Consider the following 21141-nt stretch of genomic DNA (forward strand, 5'->3'; position numbering starts at 1 on the left):
TCACAGGTGAACATGGGTTTCTCTCTGTTGCCACTCTGAGTGGCATCACACGTTCTGTATTTATCTCTCCTGCCTTTTGCTTGAACCCTCAGTCCCCAGCGAGCGCTAACAGGATGGCGTTACTACCTGTGGCTGCATTTTCTTGGCAGCAATTGGAGTTGCATTGGTCCCGGAGCATGGAGACCTCCCTCTCCAGCATCTCAATCCTGCTCAGCAGCTCCTGCAGGGACGGGAGGGAGGTGGAGCACTTGCAGGCCTGCTTGGGCAAGTTTATCCTGTGGGTGAAGGTGACCTGGCTCTCGCTGTCGGAGGTCTGCTCAGCGTATTCTGCCAGCCGGTCGTCTTCTGAACTCACCTCCTCGGCCGAAGACTTGAACATGGATGAGCAGCAGCTATCCAGGGGGATGTTGATGTTGTAGATGTGGTGGAAGACCATGGGCTGCTCTTTGATGGGTGGGCTGCAGTTGGCAAGGCCGCCCTCCTCATCCACCATCGGCCTCTTGGCTGGCTCTGTTGTCACCTCCACCCTGCACTCGAAAGGCTTGAGGATGGCACCCAGCAGAAGCAAATTGAAGCTGATGAGCACGTTCCTCAGGACCGAGTTTTCACTGTCAGTCCCCATTTTCTTGGGAGAGGGAAGAGCCTTCTAAGCCAGCTTTGGTCAGCCAAGCGCGGGGAGGACCTGGGGACACAGAAGAAAAAGAGCATGCTTGGTGTTAGCCCTGAAACTGTGCTCAGTGCAGAGAGGCAAGTCCTTCTGGGCAAAGCCATCCAGGGAGACATGGGGCTGACTTGAGGCACACTCAGTCCTGCTGGTGTTGATGGAGCCTAAATCAACCCTACGTGGAGCCTGTGACCTGGGGGGAAACCCTGCCATAGCCCTTGAACAGTGACAGAAGCAGATTCTTGTTGCTATTTTTTTTTTTGTATGTGTGTAAGGAAACAGTTGATCTGGTACTAACAAAGCATTGAACAGCCACGTTTTCAGCAGAAACACCCTGCATGGGACCTGCCTTCAGTGCCAGATCAGTACAGTGTGTAGGGTCCAAGGGGTTAAAGTATGGGTGACAGTGACACATCCCTGCACTCTCCTTCGGTTGTCTCCCGTGCCCCAGGAGCTGCGGCCAGGGTTGCTAAGCTTCCTCCAGTAGCTATAGGAACGGTAGCCTTGATGTTAAACACCGTTAAATTACAGGCAGGCTCCAGCTTGTTCAGGTCCATGCTCTGAGCAGACAAATCCCTCCTGTTAAAGTGGCTTCACACCCTGCCCATGCTCTGGATTACAAGTTAACCTTGCCTTGATTTGGGACAACACAACTTCTTGTTCTGGTATCGATCGTGAGCCCCTGGATGGTAAGCCAGCCTCCGAGAACCGCATTTATCTCCAGCCTGAAATCAGCAGTGCCAGCCCAGTTGTGCTGTGGATGGATTTGGCCCCGTTACTCTTGCTGGGACCGTTATCTGCTGACCAATACTTAACTCCAAGTGGTTTGCCATGAGGAATCACCACCGGGTCCGTCACAGGACAGCACAGAGGCTGTGTCTGCAATGTCATTGCACCCAAAGATACTGTTTGCCTTGTGCTTTCCCTGCAGGCCAGGTGGGATTGCTGGAGTGTGGCTTCTCCTTGGGCACATTGTGCCATGGTTAGAGGCTCTCAGCTGAGCCCTGGCACTTGCTTCGGTGTCAGGACAGCTAATTAAAGATTTCCAGCTAATGACTCAAATGCTCGATTGGATTTCTTGCAGCATTTTAGGATGGAATGTAAATCACCCTGTTTGTGGCTCCCTACCTGTGTTGCGTTTGTAGGACCTGGACTGGTGAGCGCTGGAGATGTGCTTTGTGGTTCTTTCTGCACCAGCAGTGTAAAAGATGCAGCAGGCACATTACATCTGGGCAACAGGCTCTTTAAAGTGCTGGTAAAAAGATGCAATGAGCTGAGGATTACCAAAACTCTAAGAAGTTGTGGGGTTTAGGTATTACTCAAAGACAGGACATGCCTCTTGCAGTGTCCAGCCCTAATTCATAATTAACTTTAATAACTCTGGTTTTAGTCACATTAATAACTCTGTATTTAGGCTGTAAGAGGGCTTAGCCATTTGTACAGGTTCAAAGGCTACAAATAAGCCCATAGGACTATCTGGGTTAAGAAGGACTTTAAACCTCAAGAACTTCAGAGGCCCGAGTGCTGCGGTGACGTGTTTGAATGGGACCTGCCTTGAAGGGCCACTACATGGAGAGCTGCAAATTGCCAACATCTGCCCACTGCAACGTGATCCTTCTTCTGGGACATCTGAGGGCAAAAGGAGATGAGACATCAACCTGATCTGACTCAGTTGCCTATTGCAGTAGCTCTGATACCAGTTGCTAGAACTGGGAAACGGAGGTGGAAAGGAGTGGCAGGTTGAGTGTTCCCAGCAAGCTGCCTAAAGCCAAATCTCCCAAACTGCATTTAGTACAGACCCTGTAGGGTCTGGACTTGGGGTTTCACATCTGCCCCATGCTAGGGCATGCTGGTCATGGTGAGCAGAGGTGCAGGGCAGTGATGGATGCTTCCAAATTACTCATCTGGGATCTTCTCCAAACCATGGGAGCTGGTCTGGCAGGGTGGGTGCTCTCCCAGCCAATACTCCAGCAATTTAGTATTTGGGGGTTTTTTAGGGGGGTGTGGGAGAGGATGACAGTGCCGTGTTCGACTGTGATCCACAGCTGAGCCATGCTCGGGGCTGCTCACTGCATCTGACTGCTGGTATCTGCCAGTGCCATAATCCTGAGCAATTGCCCTCCCTTACTCGTAATGACTCTTCTGCTCTGGAGCAACTCTCCGGCTCCCTGGGAAATGGTCATGCCTCCCCCCATGCCCTGTTGCTGGATGAAAATATTTGTTCACTGGTTTCTCTCCAACAATATCATGTTACTCCAGAAAATACAACTATTCAGCCACCTCACAGCATTCACAGGGTTGTTATCCCATATTACCACAATGTTTCTGCTGCACTTCTCTTCCTGGCTCCCTACTTAATGCCTGCTTCTTGTGAGCAGGCACCTGGGACTCCTTCGGTAGGATCTCTGTTTTTCTAGTGTTAGGAAAAGCAAGAAAAATAGAAATAACTCTGTGGCGGGGTGTTCTCCTCCTTCCCCTTGGCTGCCATGGTTGCTCTGGCCATGCTTGCAAAAGACAGAATGGAGGAGGGCGCTGGAGGTGACAGTGTGAGGGAGGGAGTGGAGTCGATGCTCTGTAAGAGGCGATTTGGGGCTGGACTCTCATACTCTGACCCCCCAAATCCTCCTCTGCCTTCTGGGCTTTCCAGTGGCTCCTGGGTGGCCCTGGCTGACCCATGGAGAGACTTCTTGTCCCTGTGTAATGGGGCAACCGTGACAGGGGAAGGCACAGGGACTAATTAGCACCGGCTGCCTTTGACTGACTCGTCAGCATTCGGGGCTAACTACCTGCTCCTTGGCCTCTCGCTCAGCTTTTTTGTGTGTGCTTGGAGTGGAAGTAATTGTGGCGATGAGCCAGCTGCGCCGAGCTGGGCCAGAGCTTCAAAGCCAGCCTCCTTGCAGGATTACGGGAACAGCTTAGACATGGGGAAATGAAATCCTCCCTCTCCCTGCTCTTCGGATCCAGCCTGGCTCAATACAGATGCCAGAGCCTGTTTATGAGCAAAACTGGAGCCAAGGGATGGGGGGAGAAGGGCTCTAGGTGGATGCAGGGATGAGGGAGTGGGAGACGGGTGGGTGGATAGAGTGGGGTGAGCAGATACAGGGTGGTGATCGCTCACGAATGACAGTGAGCAGGTTGGGTAGTTAACGACTCTCTAACCCATAGACTGAAAGCCATTTGTTTGCTGGTAGGAACTGCCAGGATCATTGATCTGAATCTCGTTATCAGTATATTCATCACGGCAGACACCGGTGGGATGCTGCCCAGCTCTCGTTTCTGAGCGGTAAGTCACGGCATCCCCCTCCAGCCCTGCTCAGCGCAGTGGCCTTGGGCAGGGGGTGATGCTGCGGGTGCGGTGGCATCCACATGGCACTATGCTAAGGAAGCTTGCTGGTTTTTATTATTATTAGGAACAGGATCATGGAAGGAAAATAAATAAAGAAATGTAATCCTGCATCGATTAGGTGCTGGATCAGGCTTAATGCCACTGTGTGGGCTCTTTTCTGTGAAGTTGTGAAAAGTCACCTCGTTTGGGCTGTCTCTGCCTCAAACCAGGCTGAATCCACAGGGTCCTGCAGGGCAGGAGGATGCTCTTTGGTGCCCTCCAACCCACAGCAGACCATCTGAGCCAGACATCCCTATTAATCCTCAGCTTCTTCCTGGAGGCTTGGGCTGACAGCTCTGAAGCTCTGCCAGATCTGTGGATGTGTTCCCAGGGTCTGTCCTCTCCATTCCCTATCTGGTCCTGCTTTGTCTCCTGCTCCTCCTGTCAACGATTTGCTTTTCCCTAAAGGACACCACCACCGTGGGCTTGGCAAGGGTGGGCTAGTGCTGGGATTTGGCTGGCGGGGTGCCGGGGCTGCATGCATGGTCTGACAGCTCAAGGCTTGTCTGTCAGGGAAGAGAAGTTGCATTAATGTTCCTGCTTGGGGTTCCTCATCCTCCTGTCCTCCCAGCGCTTCCCAGCCCAGCTCATGCTGCCCATGGGCAGTGACAGAAGCATTAGAAACCACTGACTGAGCAAACAGATCCAGGACTATATATTTTTTCTTTCTCCCTGTACAAGGAAAAAGAAGCAAATTTCTGTGGTCATCTCACATGTAAAATTAGTTGTGTTAGGGCAAATTTATCTGGGGTGCTTTTTAATCTTTTTTTTTTTTTTTTTTTTTTTTAATTTTGCCTTCGTTGTCACCAAGTTCAGATAAAACTCCAAGCTGGTGGCATTCCTGGTGGCTTTGCTCCCTCTGTCTCTGGAGGTGGCCTTGGAAATCCTGGCTGGGGCAGCGAAGGCAGCTTTGAGCTTTGAGCCTGGCCCTTCCCTGGTATCTGATGGCAAAATCTTCTCCTTTGTTTTCCACTGGGCTGGGGCAGTGCCTCTCCATCTGCTCGCTCCCAGGACAGGATAGTGGATCTCCAGTTGCCTCTGGCTTGAGGCTGCAGCTTTACTTTACCAGAGCTGGTTTCCCTTGGTTTGCTGTACTTTTTTTTTTCCCACCCCTCCCTACAGTCCCCCAGAAACATGGGTGTTTGAATTAAAGTTTAAATAAAAGAGTTATTAAAGTTAATTACGAAGTTTGTCAGGTACTGAGCTTTCAGCTCCAAAGCATTTCAACTTTGGGGAGCTGTGAAAGAATCAATCTGCTGCAATTTCTGTGTGATGCTCAATAAAAATACACACAATATACAACTGAGAAAAATATTTGAGGGCTTTTGCCAAACATATACCACAGCAAAGCGTGCTCTTTCTTTCCCGAATGGCCTCTCTCCACCCAGGATTTGTGTCTTATGGGCCAGCAAAGGAAGAAATAGCAAAACCCTATTAAATCCACAGTGCATCCACCCCAATTATATATTTTCAGCTATTTTTACATTTTGCTGATGGGCTGTATCTGTGTGAGCGGCTCAGTGCTGGGCATGCAAAAGGGAACCTGCGTGCAGTGATGCTCAGAGCAGCTGTGCCGAGAAAGTTATTAATGGTGTGGCAGCAGTTTTTGGGGGGGCAGCTTCACCCAGAATTACAGCACCATATTCCCCAGCAGCATCTGCAGCCCCTTTTTTTATTGCTTACCAATACGAATGTAACAAATGCAAACTGTGCCCCAGGGGCTGTTGCAGGATGGGAGCAGGGACATCAGATCTGCACAACAAGGATGATGCCAGAAGTGTGACTGCCAGCATTTGTTGGAGATAATTTAATATCTGGATGGTCCAACAATATTTCTATTTTCATGCCAGTTTTGGTGAATTGCTCTGGTTAAAAACAACCACCCAATGTTGCCTGGAAAGATGCTTGAAAAATTAAAGCATTTGTTTCTCCAGCCAGATATTGTTTATTAAAATATTTTTGAAGTCACTAAACATTGAATTGTTTTTGTAGTCACTAAAGGTGTGAAAATGAAGTGAATGTTTTTGTTTTGGGTGAGAAACATTTTAATCTACCCAGAGCACATAGAAATATATGTGTACATATACGCATTTCATGCATTTATTGCATTCTGCTTTCCTGAACACTGGATGAACCACAGACCCTGCTTTTGGTGCAGATGGCAAATTGGAAAATCGGATCTATTTGGAGCTCACACCAGCATCCATCCATAATACCAACCAACAAACCATTGAGAAACGGAGTTCGCTGCCTGCTTCCCCAGCACAGCAGGAGCAGGCAGATATTAGCTGACACCCAGCGGTCCCCGAGCTGTGTCGGGGCTGGCTCATTGGAGCTGTGATGTGTTCCCTGCCAGAGCTCGGCTGGCAGGAGCCAGACCGCCGTGACGGATTTGCTCCCAACTGCTGCTGATGGTGGGAGCGAGCCCGGGGCATGGTGGTGCGTGAAGCAGGCAGGCAGCCTCCGAGTGTATTATTTGGGGTTTTATGTTGAAAAGTGTGTTGGAGGTTTCCCATAAGGCAAAAGACCCCCTGATGGACAGTTTTCAAGTCTCCCCAAACCCCCCTGGAGGTACCCAAGCACTCAGTGCAGAGGGTGGCTGCTCCATGCTATGGCGAGGTGCTTTGCTCCCACTGGCTGGGCTCACAGGGAAGGAAATTCAGCTCTGTGATGTCTCTGGTCAGCTTCCCACCATACACCTTCCATTCCAAAGGGACCACACAGCTGGCAAACCGAGGTGGATTGGAACCTCTGAAGCCCATCTCTGTTTTTTTCTTTTTAGACCTCCCAAAAGAGGCTGCGGTACTCGCTGGTTTAGAGCAACGCATCGCTCCCGTGCATCAGCATCGGTACTGGCTCTACGCTGAAATCGCTCCTGGGTGCCACAGTCCTCCAGCCATGGCAGGTGGGGATGTATGCACGGGCAAGCACACGTCTTGCTTCTGCTTTGCTTTGTGATCTGGTGAGAAACTCTTGCGGTTTGCCCATCTCACTGGAAAGCACTTACGTTGCAAGTTGCTAACTGAGAAATAGTGGAAATAATTGGCTTAGCTCCTCAGCAGCTTGAAACTGCTGCAGATTCGGTGTCATTGAGGCTGATTTGCCCCAGAAGGACTCTCCTGAGCAGATGTAGAGATGCAGCCTGTCCGGCAGACCCAATTCCCTCCTGCAGCTTTCTGTAGGGAAGAGCACTTGCTCCCAGTTATTACTAACCTACTGATGTATAACTTGTCTGTTTAAAAGGGTTTTCCTTGCATTAGTTCCTTGGGCTTTGTGGCAGAATGCAGGTCCTTGCTACGTGCAAGCACACAGAGCCCTCTCCCTGATCAACCCCTTCTGCACCCTCTGCCTAACTGCAAACCTCGTCTTCCCTCACAACACAGCCTGTTGCAGGCTTTTGGGAGAATTAAAGGAGATGGAAAGCTTCAAGGAGCAAAGCATCATGTCTCCTCATAACACTGGTTAGCTGAAGGTCAGACCTTGTGGACTCATGGGGCTGGAGCTGAGGACCAGCAGGTGACACCTGCACGGTGCCGGAGAAACCCAACCGAGTCATTTCACGCCACCACCAAGCAGCCCTCAGAGAGAGAACGATTTTCACCCCACTGACTAATAACATATTTAAGGATGAAATACTTCGATGCTTTTACCAGCGTTCCCTAACCATATGTGGAGGAAGAAATCTATAGTTCCCCCCAACTGACTGCAAATGCTGCCAGCTTAATAATTCATGTACGCCTCTATGATTGCAGCCTACGTTATATCTTGCTTTCATTACATATTCTTTTATTCAATTGCCACGACATATATCAATAGTCTCTATAAGCTCCCACAGGAAAGCAGGCAGTGGCTTAGCGCAAAGGTTTTGGGGGAATCTCATTTCATTTTCCCATTAACAGGTGCAGCCGGGATGCAGCGTGTCTGGCTTCACATCGTCTCGTTCAGCCGCTGCCTCCGACCTGCTCCCCTGTGAAGCCTGGGGAGTCACCAGGCTAAGTCTCATTTTCACAAGGGTGCCAGCTCTAATCCAAGCCCATCCCAGCATTTTACTGAGCAATTTGTGACGCTGCCTGTCTTAATTTATATATATATTTTCAGGCAGCAGCAGGTACGTTATCAGCTCTCCCTTCAAAGCGACTGCGCTGAACCACACACCATGAAAAACACTTGCTCGGTGCAAAATTCACTTGTATGACCAGCTTGCAAAGGTGGACACCTAACTGTGCAATGAAAGCCAAGGTGGATGCCTAATTTTGTAATAAAGGCTGTTAACAGTGGGCTTGGGCAGTGGCCTGGCTACTGCCCGTACCTCTTTGCTGTGACTGGCCCCAGCGCTCCGTGGGTGACGTTGAGATGCAGGTGCAGACTGCAAACCCACGGTGCAGCATGTCATGGCTCATGGTTAGATGCTTCTCTCCATCCTTTAACACCAACATGGTGTCCGGTGTCCTGCAGGAGGGTGACGGCGTTCCCTTCTGGGTCTATATGTAACACCCCGGTCAAGTGGCACCTGGACTCCCAGGTCCTAATGGGAGTTGCTGGCTGCTAAAGCTGAGCCCTTCCATGCCTACTTACAAGGCTGGATGTATGATTTGAGTTGTGGCAGGTGAATATTTCGTAGCCCAGCTCTCTGAGCACTAAAATTTGATGTCTGTTGGAGACGGCCTCGCCTGCCCCACTGCTGGGACAGCCCTGTCCCTTGGGACTCCCTACCCATGAAAGGTCATCACGTCCTGCACTGCACAGCATATATTTATTCACACTCAGTTATGAAATAAATCACCCCTCAGCAGCCCTCTCTGTTGCAGAATGGTTTATTTAATCCTTATGCAGTGTCTCTGGGAGTTACAGCAGTTTTACCAGGGAGAGCTTGGGGGCAGAGGCTGGGATGGCTCCTGCTGCTGCTCTCCCTTGCATCACCGTTTGCCCATAATGATGCTCCTGGGGGTATCGCTCCTGCCCCATGCCTAGGGAGAGATTAAACTGCTAAAGGAAGATATTGGGATGGGGCCAGGCCTTTCTGAGATGCCACCATTCAGCGTTAAAGCTGTGCACGCATTTCTGAGCCCCACGACAGCCGCTCTGCCTGCCCTGGTGGCTCCCGGAGCTCCACCGGAGATGCTTGGAAGCCGTAAAGGAGGAATTAGCTGTAATTATGGAGCATTGCAGGGCGTAAACACCCTCTAAATCCTCTTTAATTATGTGGCAGTACTTAATTACACGACAACTGGAATGTAAGCGCAAAAATAAATATGATTTCAGTTTTATCTTCAGCAGGGGCACCAGTAATTAATTTTGGAGGGTAACGTAGGACCCAGCTGAATGTGGGCGTGGCGTGGATCCTGCAGGCACAATACTGCAGAGGTGCTGCTGCCCAGGACAGTCAAATCTCCTTTCTCCTCCCTCTCTAACAGCCATGGCTTTGCCAACCCTTCCCACTCCCCCCTCAGCGGCATCCCACTTTCTGCCCATCCATGCATAGGCAGTCAGGGTGGTGATCCTCCCGGTCATCCTCCAGCATGGGGAAAACCAAGCATGAGAGCCTCCACGGTTAATTGATCCCACCTCAATTATGCTGTGAACTCACAGCCCATAACCAGCGGGTGGGATTCGGATTGTTCTCAGCTGTGGGCACGAGGCTTTTTTTTTTCCCGTTTGCTCCCAGCACTCAGCTTGGGTGCCAGCAGCAAGCCCTCGTGCTCGTGTAGCCAATGCTTGGCTGTCATGTTGCATTAGAGTCTACGAGCCAACCCGGACCTCCTCAGGGCTTAGTTGAAGCAAATGAAAACGGCCCAGCTTGGGATGCTCCATCGCCAAAATGCTGCCACCCATTACCCCTGCCACAGATTGAGCATACGGTGTGATGGAGATGAAGGAGTGTGCGACGAAGTAGAAAGTCATGTTGAAGAAATCTGATGTGCTGCAACCTCCATTGCCCTGTATAATCTCTGAATGCTGCCGGCGCGACCACGTTTAAATGGATAACAGCACTGCAGACCAGGAGAGGAAAATCCCCGCTATTATCATGGCTTTTTTTAACCATAATTAGGGGATTGCTGCATTTTTCCCCAGGAACTCTGAGCAAGAGCACCCAGGAACTCAGTCTGCTTTCAGTGAAAGCAAAGCCACCTGCTGAAGTCAAATGAGCACAGTTTTTTTAACTTGCTTTTTGGTTTGCCTAGTCATTTATACCTGACCCGAAGTCAGGGGAATGGAAAAGAAATGCTCATCTGGTGTGTTTTTGCATTTGTTTTCCCCCCACATGTGTATTTTTACACTGTGGGGATGAAGCAGAGGTCAGGGCCATGTGATCAGGGTTGTGCATGCTGTGGCTTTCCCCCACCTGCTTTATAACACACCCCCCCTCCACTAGAAAAAATTCAGATTTTCCTTGCTTTTTAATATGTTGCTCAAACTAAATCACATCTTACAGCTGATTTACACGCATATGCAACCTGGCAGGTAGCACCAGGGTTTGTGCTGTTCGAACCCTCCAGTAATTGATATTTTCTACTCCCCTTCCCACTGTCATTTCACCCGGAATATTCAGAGCAGCAGTAGGTACTTGTGCAATGGATTTGGGGCTGGAGCAAAGTTGCTGCGGTGGGGCTGGCTGATGATTTTGCTTGGGCAAAGCTTGTCCCAGGCCCCTCTTGGTGACCTACAGGGTCTCCTCAGGAAGGGAACAGCCTTGCAGCAGTGACCACAAGGAGCCTGCAAATGTTTTCTATCATTTCCCATTGAAAAGACAGCTGAAGGGAGCACGAGAAAGCCAGAGCGGAGTAATGAATTGTGGTCCTGCTGCAGAGACTTCATTTGATAAATAATGTATATAGAGTTTGCAGTAATAACTGTTTTTTTCTGACCCAGGCAGCTGGTCTGGGTTTGACACATCCTGGATGTATTCCTCCTTCCAGGTGGTGAATGGGATGACGGGTGCTTGCTCCCGCAGAGGAAGGCAGGGCAGGCAGTGACAGGCTCTGTTGTGTCAGATAGGTTAATCTGGGGCTTTTCTCACTTCTGATGAGCCACACGTGCGTGTACGGAGAGGAGGCAGCATTTCCAGGCACTGCAGGGGGAAAGAGACGCACTGGTGGTGCTGTGTTTAGGAAAGCTCCCCAGGTTAATGCGTGTCAGGGACATATGGCCAAGAGGAGACCTATAGCCCTGGGTTGGCGCACGCATACCCACCACCCCAACACCAGGATGCTGCACCCTGACCTACCCACCAGCCCCGGTCCAGCCTGATGCTGGAGATGTGGCTCCCCCACCCCAGGACAGTGCCCCTCATCCTTCCCTTGGTAGGGACGGGTCCTCCTCTGAAACATCTTTTTTGGCTGCAAGCATGCTTCCCAAAGAGCATGTGGCATTGCCCGCAGGTGGATCCCCCAGGAAAGATGGGATGTTGGAAATGACCAGCTAAATCACCCCTGGTCATCCTTGTGCAGCGCTGGGAGCAAGGATTTCCCTTTGCAATTTGTGCTGCTGTTACAACGGCGTTACGTGAGGTGGTCGCATCCCCTCCTCTCCCCAGTTTGCCATCCCTTTGACCCTAACAGCCATAGCAGGGGGGCAGCCCAGCCAGTGGGTTTGGCCCTCGTCCTCCCTCTTTTGACATCTCAGGATGTGGAGGTAGGAAAATAAGGGCTGCAAGTGGGTCTCTTTAGGGAGCCAAAAGAAAGGGGAGAATCCCCCCCTGCCTCTCTGCCCTGATGCTCTTAAAAACTGCTTTCACAACAGCTAAGAAAAAAACGTGCACCTTCCCAAAGAACAAGCTGAGACTCCAGATTGCTTAATATTCCAGGGGCTCATTTTTGGGCTCTGGAAAAAGGGCAAGGGGGGATAGGGGAGAGGAGGACTGTGATCACCCACCCAGCCTTGGAGGCCATGGTGGTTCAGGGCTCTCCTAAGCCTCGAGAGCCTGTCTGCCCCAGGTAGCGAGAGGGGCTCACAGGGGCAGGACAGAGCTGGGCTGGGCTTTTAGGATGGGAACCCTCTACAACAAGTAATGCCGAGATGTGCAGTCCAAATCCTAGATTTCCTTAGGTTATACCTTCCTGACAGCTGGGGTAGCTGCCACAGACATGTCTGGGTCTGAGGAGCTGGCTGGGTGCCTGCACAGACCCCCCAGTGCCTCTGGAGGAATATAAAATGGCTTTAATCAAGGTACGCCAGAGATAATATTCTTCAGTCATTTTTATAGCAGGTCTTGAAGGCTTCTACTGGAGCGGTTTGGTTAAAAATAGATTTGTTTCTGTTGTACTTTGGCGGAAGACCTGGGCTACCGTATTAACGAAGGTGAGTGGGAAAATCTGTATCTCTCCCCATTTTACATCCCTGGGGAAGAACTGGAAATAGCCTCAGCGCTTTTGTTGCAGGGAAACCCAAGATCCTTGGGAAGGGAAAACAGCTGCAGTCAATGTGGGCTTGCACCAGCCAAAGACCTGAGTCAGGTTGGGGTTTTACTGCCCTATAATAGGTAAGTACCTCATTAAGGAGTGGATATAAGTGTGTAACATAATTTCATTGAGCCTGGAGCTGGTGCAGGGCATGGGAGCTTGGAGGCAAGCCCACTGCTTTGTGATGTTTTTTAAGCTAGAGCTTGGTTTTGCTCGCTTTAGTTCTCCCACTAGTATTGTAAGTGTTGGGGTTAGACAGTTCACCAGCGAGCACTTAAAATCAATTTTAAGGCTGTTTTTATGCTGAAGAACTGTGTGGAGATGTAAGACTCAGCATGAAGGAGACCCCTTCAGGCCTGTGACAGGCAGTGATGTGATGTAACCCTTTTCATGGACGGGTCAAAATTCATCTTCAGGTTGACTTCTGTGGTCCCCAATGTCCCAGAAGGCTGGCTCAGCACCTCGTATTTCGGAGACTCTGACAATCTCTAAGCCAAAATTAACCACAGTCAGTTGAAACACACTTCTGTGCCTGCCTTTGCTGCCCTCCTTCACTTCTTATGGAATGGATAGATAAATAATGATAAATAACACACTGCAGCCATCCGAGCAGGGCTTGCTGAACTGAGAAACGAGATCACTTGGGCAGCAATTGCAGCACTGTGGGAAGACGGGAAACGGCCAAAAAATATTTGCAGAGTTGGAGCGTAGCAATTTGAAAGCAAGGAATTATTGGCTGCAACCTATTCCTGCAGAAAGTGAGGAGCAAACGCCCCTTGATGCCTGCTGGGAGCAGGACAGCCCTGTCAAATTAGGCAGACTCAACCTGCTAATTGAGTTGGACATGGACTGCTTCTTATGCACTTTAAACAGAGCAAATAGGACAGTGTTCAGAGGGATGTCTTGGTGTATGGCTGGACCTGGCCTCTCCCTGGCTACCCCCACCCACCACCAGCCTGCAACGGGCCATGCGATGAGGGCTACACAGCTGCAATTTTCTCTTCAAAATCAGAGGCATTAGGCACTGTGGTGCCTCCACTACCTGTAACTCCAAGCTGTGACTGCTGAGCAGGGCAGGGAGGATGGCACTTCAGAGGATGGGGCTCTTTTGTTGAGTCTGGAAGCTAGGCATCCCTGGAAAACTGCTGGTGAGGCCACCAGCTGGGAAGGCTTGAGATGCATCATGGTAAGACTGGTGGGACCTCTGTGGTTCTAGTGAAGTTCAAATTGTTGCAGTAGGAGAAAGGGGTTGAAGCTTTTGAGAGATTTGTGCAAGAAGCTCTGCATGGGAAAATGAATGGGAAACAGCAGAAAACACTCTATTCACTCAACTGGCAAGGCAAGGATCCCACCTGGGAACAGGCTTGGGTGGTTCCTTGCTGCAAGGAACAGATCCACTGACATTTCAGGGTGGTCCTCCTTGAGAGGGGGACAACGACTTGCACATGAGTATGATGTCCCCAGCTGGGTTTTGCTGTGGGTTAGGGCGTCCTTCTGGAGTAGGTCACCATGAGGCTTTCAAGCAGGCTGGTGTTCTGGCACAGCCATTTCCATTTTGGAGCAATTGTTTTACCTTTTGGGATATAATTCATTCATTTGATGTGGCTGAGTGGATAGGGTGGGCGGCAGCAGTCAGGCATTTCACCCCCACCCTGACCCTGGCCATGCTCTTTTGCCATGGATACATCTTGCTGGTGCACTGCTGCTTAACCCCTTTGAAAAATGGGGATAACATAGGGCTAGCTCCCTATGAAATGCTGAGATGACAGCCTAATGAACAGTACCATGAGCTGGTGGAAATCTGTTTCTCTGCAGAGGTGCCAGTCTAATTTTCCACTCTAGATAGATATTTAATTACCCAAAGTCCTTGTACTCTGGTGGGATTACCTATAGAACACTTCTCTTCCACAAAGTCCAAAATACTCCGCTAAAATGCATGTGAGGAAGGGAAACAGAAAGCCTTGTAACAGACTTCTCAGACGTGTGCTCAGCTGGGCAGGTGACAGGGACAACTCCACTGCCAAAACTACGGAAAAAGATTAATTTTACAATCTGGTCACACTGAAATTTGGGTGGGTTCTCTTCCTATCTTGGCTGGCCTTGCCAACCTCTAACATGGTGTTTGGCTGGTCTGTAGGAGATAAAATTGAGCTGTGATGTCTCTGATACCTCATTTTCTTTTTTAAGTGAAGTAAGTAGAAAAGAATGTTCTTTTAACACAAAGCTTGGCTGGAAGATCAATAGCAGCTTCACATGTATTTTTGTCTAATATTTGGTTTTGCAGGGCTCTGGGAAAAAAAAAATCATGTTGCTTTTCATGCAGCACGTGGATGTGACGAGCTCTGCTGCCAGGTTCTGGGCTTTCATCACAAATTGCCTCCTTGGACTGAGGCCAACACCATGTGGCCAGGGCCAGGCCAGAGCAGCTCAGATCTCCTCCTGCCCAAATAGGTGGGTGCCCTAAAGCCAAGGCATGGTTGGTGTTTCACCTGTGGTGTTCTGGTGTGCCTTGCAGAGGGGCTTTCACTCATTACGGCTTGTACGGTGCTGCAGCATGCTCCGATGGAAGGTTTTCTGCTTGCAAGTCATTATAATCATTCTCATATATGATTATGTTTCCTGGCAGGGGATCTAGTCTGCTAGATACACACCTGCCTTGGCTGTTCTGGAGAAACCAAAGGAATGCCAAGCGTTGTTGATAGTTATTTTGAAATTCCATCTCCTTCACCCTGTGTTTCTCCTTTCTAAAGCTGCTGCAGCTCTCACAGGTGAGATGGCTAATTACAGGGGTGGTACCAGCCATAAGTAATTAGGTTGGCTGATCAACTCCTTTTAGGTCCATGTGGCTCTGCTGAGTTCTTGCTTGTTTGTATCAGCTCAGGAGCAGAGTATCTATGGTAAGGATGGGGCTGGGGGTTTTGTGGTGCTGGGTGGACACTAAGTGTGGTTAGTGATGCTCTAGATAGATAGGAGATATAGCTAAGAGGGAGAAGACAGGGAGCTGACTTTTTCTGTAAGGACTGTGCTTCCATGAGGAACATGGAAGTCTGGTGGGGTGCCTGTGGCAGTGCTGCCTTTTGATACCAGGTGGAAGAAATACCAGAAGATCCTGGAGTGCTACTTCTGTCTTGTTCCAGTATGTGCATTAACATGCTGTTGCTCTGCCACGTGTTGGCCCCTGAGAAGCCTGAACGTTGCCTGTGGCCTTGGAGGAGGAAACACATTGATCTTCTGTGACCTGAGTCCTGTGCTCCGGAGTTCAGGTGTGCTTGTTGTGTTGATTTTTCTGCAGTTCTTCCTTCTCTACAGTGTGTGCCCTGTGTGGTCCTCTGTGTCTCATGCATATATAAAGATGTAAGCTTTCTTTTTGTTTGATGTAAACTTTTTTTTTAATGTGTGGTGGATCCCTTGCTCTAAGCAAAGTTGGGATGCTAAATGGGCCAAGCAATTAATTGTAAAGAAAGCCATGTGTTTGGAGGGGGTTCAAGTATTTTCTTTAAGTATTTACACCCTGAGAAGAATGCTATTTAAAAATAAACACTGAATCTTAAGCTCCTCAGAGCTGGCTCTCAAGCATGGGGTGGGAGAAGACAGGGTGGGAAGGTCTCATTACCTCACCTGGCTCCCTGCCCTGTATTTCCTATCAGTGGGTTTGAGGTGGGCTTGGTTCATGCCAGGACTTCCCTGTGTGCCCAGGTGATGCTCTGTCTCTGAGCTGCTTTGGTATCTCCTCTGGGCCACTCCTGCAGCTCTGAGCCTGCCAGTGCCTGTCACAGGCTTTTCTACCCCTCCTGGGTGACCCACAAGCCTTCCTGCTGACCTAAACATGGGCGCCTTGGAGCACACAGACTTTAGCATCATCTAAACCAAACTTGGAGAACAGCTGAATGCAGTAAAATGCTCTTTGTTTGCAAAAGCCAGGAGGCACAACTGTTTCTTTTTTAAAAAAAAAAAGATCAAGGGTTTGTTCTGGTTTTGAAATTTTGCAGGTAAATCAGTGATTTCCAGAGTAATTAGAGCACACAGCCCTGAGCTGGCACAGCTGCAGCCAGGGTTATCCAGCAGGTATATGGTTTTTATAATGGCCTTCTGAGGGTTTTTAAAATTTATTTGTCTTTAGACAAAGCTGCTCTGCATTTGCTGGGTCTGAGTGAAAACTGCTGGAAGAGCTGGTCAGACAGTGAAGGTGGGAGCACCTCTGGAAAGCATCTTGGGATGCAGTGCAACCATGGGCACAGGGACAAGTGTCTTACAGGCAGTGGGGAATCAGTCGATGCTCTGTGCCTGCTGCCCTGCTCCCAGTGCAAAAGGGCTGCCCTTGCTTGGGGTTACTGGTTACACTGGAAACCTCTGCCCTGAGCAAGTTAGGCAAATGTAATCAGTGTGCCCTAAGGCTTCTTCTGAGTGCTTTGCTTGGAGATTTGCCCTGGGAAGTGATGAGTGTGGCTCTTAAAGCTGGAAGAGAGGTCTCATTCCAGCTAGATGCAGTGCATCTGGATGGGGAGAGCTGCTGGATGCTTGGCCGTGGAACTGCTTCCCTTCAGCTGCCACGCTCCCTCTCCCTGAACTGACTTAAAACCCCATCAGCAACTCAAACTCTGTTTTTTCCTTGCTGGGTATCATGTTTTGCATTTTTGCTAGACTAAAATCATGGGATAATGCTTCCGTACGTGATTATAAACCTGATCAAGCCCCCACTGAAGTACCTGCTTTTCAGAGGAGCTTAAGTAATATTTTTTCAAAAGCACTCCAGTGACCTTTGAATTCCCATGGAACACTTGAGTACACGCAACCTGAGGCTTCGGTGTTACAAATCCAACTCTGAAAAAGCCTGGAGATTTATTTGTGGCGGTGAGAGATGCATGTAGGCTTTGGAGACATAGGAGAGATGATGACTTGTTACCTGACTCTGGCAATGCTTCAACATCGGACTGTGGCCATGGGTGCACCCATGGTGGGTCCATCCATCCCGCAGCAGACCTGCTTATGCAAGTTCATGTTGAGCTGACTCTGAAAACAAAGAGTTTTGCTAGTTTGGAGAGCCCAAGAAGCTTAAGTAGAAAGTGCTGATGTCAACAGGGACTTTCATCTGACAGTGGCTCTGCTGTGCTTGCACACCTCTGGCTTCAGGTGTGTAGTGATGTTCTTGTTAGCATAAGGTTTTCATAGGATGGTTTGGGTGGGAAGGGAGCTTTAAAGGCCATCTAGTCCAGCCCCTCTGCTATGAGCAGGGACATCTTCAACTAGATCAGGTTGCTCAGAGCCCCATCCAACCTGACCTTGAATGTTTCCAGGGGTGGGACATCTGCCACCTCTCTGGGCAACCTATGCCAGTGTTTAGGCACCCTCATAAAAAAAAAAATATCTTTCTTATAAATATACTTTAAATGTTTTGGGTTTTTTTTTCTAGGGGGTGGGGATAGGTGAAGGAAACTCACCTGCATTTCATGTCAGCCTTTCTTGGCATGTTAAAAAATATTTTTTTCTATCTTCCATGACATCAGGAACTTAAATAAAATCTTAAATGTCCATAAAAGTGTATCAGTTGTGGAAGTCCCTGCTTTCCAGGGCTGGGAGGCAGTACTGTGGCTGCTGGAAGGAGCCATCCCATATTGCAAATTGCACAGAAAAATGGGACCTGGGACAAGTTAAGACACTGAGGGAGCAAATCTGATCACAGGCAATAGGCAACGTGTCTGTGAGCCCTGTTGAGGGCAGTGGAGCATCCTGTGGGCACTGCTCCAGCTCCTGGCTTCAGTCCGGGTCTGGCTGCTGGAGCAACGTGTTGGTTGGCAAAGGCAAACTGAGGCACATCAGAGCAGCTCCCAAACCTGTCTGAAGTTAAGCTTCGTATGGTTTTAGTTGGAAAATGGCCTTGAAGCCTGAATATCTATTTTAAAGGAAATCTCTTGAGCCATGTTTCAGGGTAACTTGTTTTCTGAGTAACCTTATTCTGTTTAAGGGGAGGGCTGCAAAGCCAGGTTTTTGGTGAGTCTCGGGGTCCTGCTGCCAAACCAGGCTGGAAGGCTGATGCTAAGAAAACAGAGTGACCTTTGCAGAGAGCCAGATGCTACCCACGAGCTGAGCTTGCCAGGGGAGAATAAATTACCCAAATACGCTGCTCCAGAGAGCGCGGCCGAGCCTGCAAGGGAGGTGGCAACAGCACAAAAACCAAGGGATGTGGGTGAGGATTTACAGCGTGGTGGTCACAGCCTTATGCACCGGCTACCTGGGACTTGGCGTGGCCTTTTGGATGCTTCCTTTGCTTCATTTTTCTTTCCTCCCTAAAAATGAGGGCAGGAGATGGTGTCATGGGGAGCTCCCTCTCTGTTGTGAAATGCAGCTGATGTTGCTGCACACCCAGCACGTTCAGCCCAGAGCTGTGCTTCCAACCTCCTGGACTTTGCCATCTCCTCTCAATCTCAGTGTCCCCTGGGGGGCTCTGGAACAGGGCTGGAGCTAAGAATATAATTTTTTTTCCTTTATAATTTTATTTTTAGACCCAACCCTGACTGTGCAATGTCAGGACTGCTGCTGCTTGCCTGAAGACTGACTCAGACTGGGCTGATGCCCAGGTGAAATGGCTCATGAATCCAGTCCTGGTGTTTGTCTGCTGTGGGAGCTGACATCATGGTTCTGGGCTCATCAGCAGTGTTTGGATGCTCTTCCCCCAGCTGCACGTAAGGTATATCCTGGCACCGATAGGTGCTCTGCAGCCCCTGTGTCTCACTGGTGCTTTGTGACATTCAGGTGGGGAAAATCATGTTCCCCAAGAGGCAGAAGTGGCCAAGGGCAGCCAGGTTGCCTTGGCTGTACCAAAACCAGCTTCTGTGGTGTCTCTACCCCATTCACACTGGCTGCAGGCAGGGTTGTGGCACAGCTGCCTGCACCCCTGGTATCTCTGCTTGGTGCTGCAGGCTGGTCGTGGTGCTAGCAGGATGGTGTCAGGTCCCCAGGACCTTGCTGTGACATCTGTTTTATATTCCTAAGTGAGGAGGCTGCAAAGAGCATCCCTTGGAGGGGGTCTCTGTGTGTGACTGAGGTGACTGCTCAGCTTTAACCCCACTGAGCAGCTCTAAGCAAGAGATGTCACCCCACCATGTGTGCCACCATGCCACACTCCATGAGGGCACCTGTAATGCTGCAGGACCTGGACAAGGCAGGCCCATCTCTGCAGGACTCTTCCTTTGGATCAGAGGACCCCCTTTCTCCCCTTCTTCCAAGCTCTTCACCACAGCTCTCTCAGCAGATCCCACATCTCTGAGCAGTCCAAGAGTCGACAAGAAATCAAACGGCAACATTTTGGACAAGTAGGTGAAGTGAAAACTTACACCCCGGGGGAGGAGTGAATGCACACGCATCTGTGCAGGCACAGGGTGAGCAATGCCCATCATGGAAATCTACAGCGGCTGAGTGTACCTTCTCAGAGTTGAAAAGAGCATGTCTTTAATTTCTACAACACCAGCAACAAATCGGTGTGGAGGCGATGTCGCCACTGGTGGCTTTGGCACAGTCATCCAGGAAGGCGAGGGGAAAGGAGAACCAGAGCTTGCAGCAGCCTGTTCCCACAGCAGCCAGTTTGACTCCCAGTTTTCACATGGATGCCAATAGACGATTTTTGCCCACTGCTTACAAATTGTTTTATAAAACACTCAGTCAAGACTTCTCACTACTCTGATACCACAGCAACGACCATGAAAACTTAATTTGTTTGCCTGGCGAACCCTGGGCTGAACATGTACATTTGGGCTCAGCCCAAAGCTGGGTCCTGGTGAGACCCATGAGCTCCTTGGCTGTGACATGCCTGGATTTCATTCCAAACTAAATGACCATGGATGCCAAGCGTGCAGAGTCCAACTCTCAAATCCTTGTAAGACTTTAAGAATTAAAAAGAAACTATAACTTTGGGGAAACTTCACTTGAGTTTCATTTCCTGGCTTTTTTACCCCCTTGAAAGCAATACAGGGCTTAATAGAAAATGGCTTTCTTACAGGTTTTTGTGGCTCGTGCTCTATGAAAGGGCAAGAATAATTCTCCCTGCCATAAAGAAAAACACATTGGATGGTTAAAGCCACTATTAGAAAGAGCATCCCCAGCTATTAAATCCTGCAGGTTTCAGGGTAACTCCATTAGCTGCATTGCTATTGCATCCTGTAGGATTTTCCCCACAAGGTACCGTTTCTCAGGGAGCTAGAACAGTGTGCACTGACAGCTGGGCATCTACAGAAGCCAAAATAACACTGTTTCTTCTCTTGCATAATGGGAATTTTTATCTCCCTTTTTATTTTCTTTTCTCTCCAACTATTTCAGCAACATCCTGAGGTTATGCCCAGATGCCGATACCCTCACAAGCTTGGGCAGAGGGGGAAACACTGGAGAGATGCAGCAGGGCATGTGGGATGTTTATGGACTTTTCCCTTTGGCAGCAGGCTGCTGGCCTGGGTGGCTGGGCTTATGTGGGGTAAGGCTGCTGAGCACAGGGCATGATCAAAGCAAGCATGCAATGCCTGAAAAAGTTGATTTTTTTTTTTTTTTTTAAAAAAATTACTTTTGCTGTGCCTTTCCATGCTAAAGTGATTTCTGCAGGCTTGGGACAACCAGCTGTGGCTGGAGCCAGCTCCCTGGGGGATGACCATATGCTTATTACTGGTTTTCCATCCTCCTGCCACACTTCAAGGCTGACTAATCCCTCG

The 21141-nt window shown here is 49.5% G+C and overlaps 1 protein-coding gene and 1 long non-coding RNA gene across 4 annotated transcripts in view; one reads left to right on the plus strand and one right to left on the minus strand.

Moving 5' to 3' along the window:
* The window catches only part of LOC114010529 (uncharacterized), a 60792-nt gene extending 40426 nt beyond the window's left edge, over window positions 1–20366 (plus strand). For both annotated transcript variants that reach the window (XR_008748967.1, XR_008748966.1), the window contains 5 exons: window positions 3856–3947; window positions 6832–7011; window positions 7949–12347; window positions 12428–15711; window positions 18949–20366. This is a non-coding gene — a long non-coding RNA (uncharacterized LOC114010529). The remainder of the gene's footprint in view (window positions 1–3855; window positions 3948–6831; window positions 7012–7948; window positions 12348–12427; window positions 15712–18948) is intronic.
* The window catches only part of TNR (tenascin R), a 78129-nt gene that overhangs the window by 30242 nt on the left and 26746 nt on the right, over window positions 1–21141 (minus strand). For both annotated transcript variants that reach the window (XM_055815011.1, XM_055815010.1), the window contains exon 2: window positions 127–682. In XM_055815011.1, coding sequence (XP_055670986.1) covers window positions 127–622 — 496 coding nt within the window. In that variant the 5' untranslated portion in view covers window positions 623–682. The remainder of the gene's footprint in view (window positions 1–126; window positions 683–21141) is intronic.

Source organism: Falco peregrinus, chromosome 10 (genome assembly GCF_023634155.1).
Source record: "Falco peregrinus isolate bFalPer1 chromosome 10, bFalPer1.pri, whole genome shotgun sequence".
Taxonomy (NCBI): Eukaryota; Metazoa; Chordata; class Aves; order Falconiformes; family Falconidae; genus Falco; species Falco peregrinus.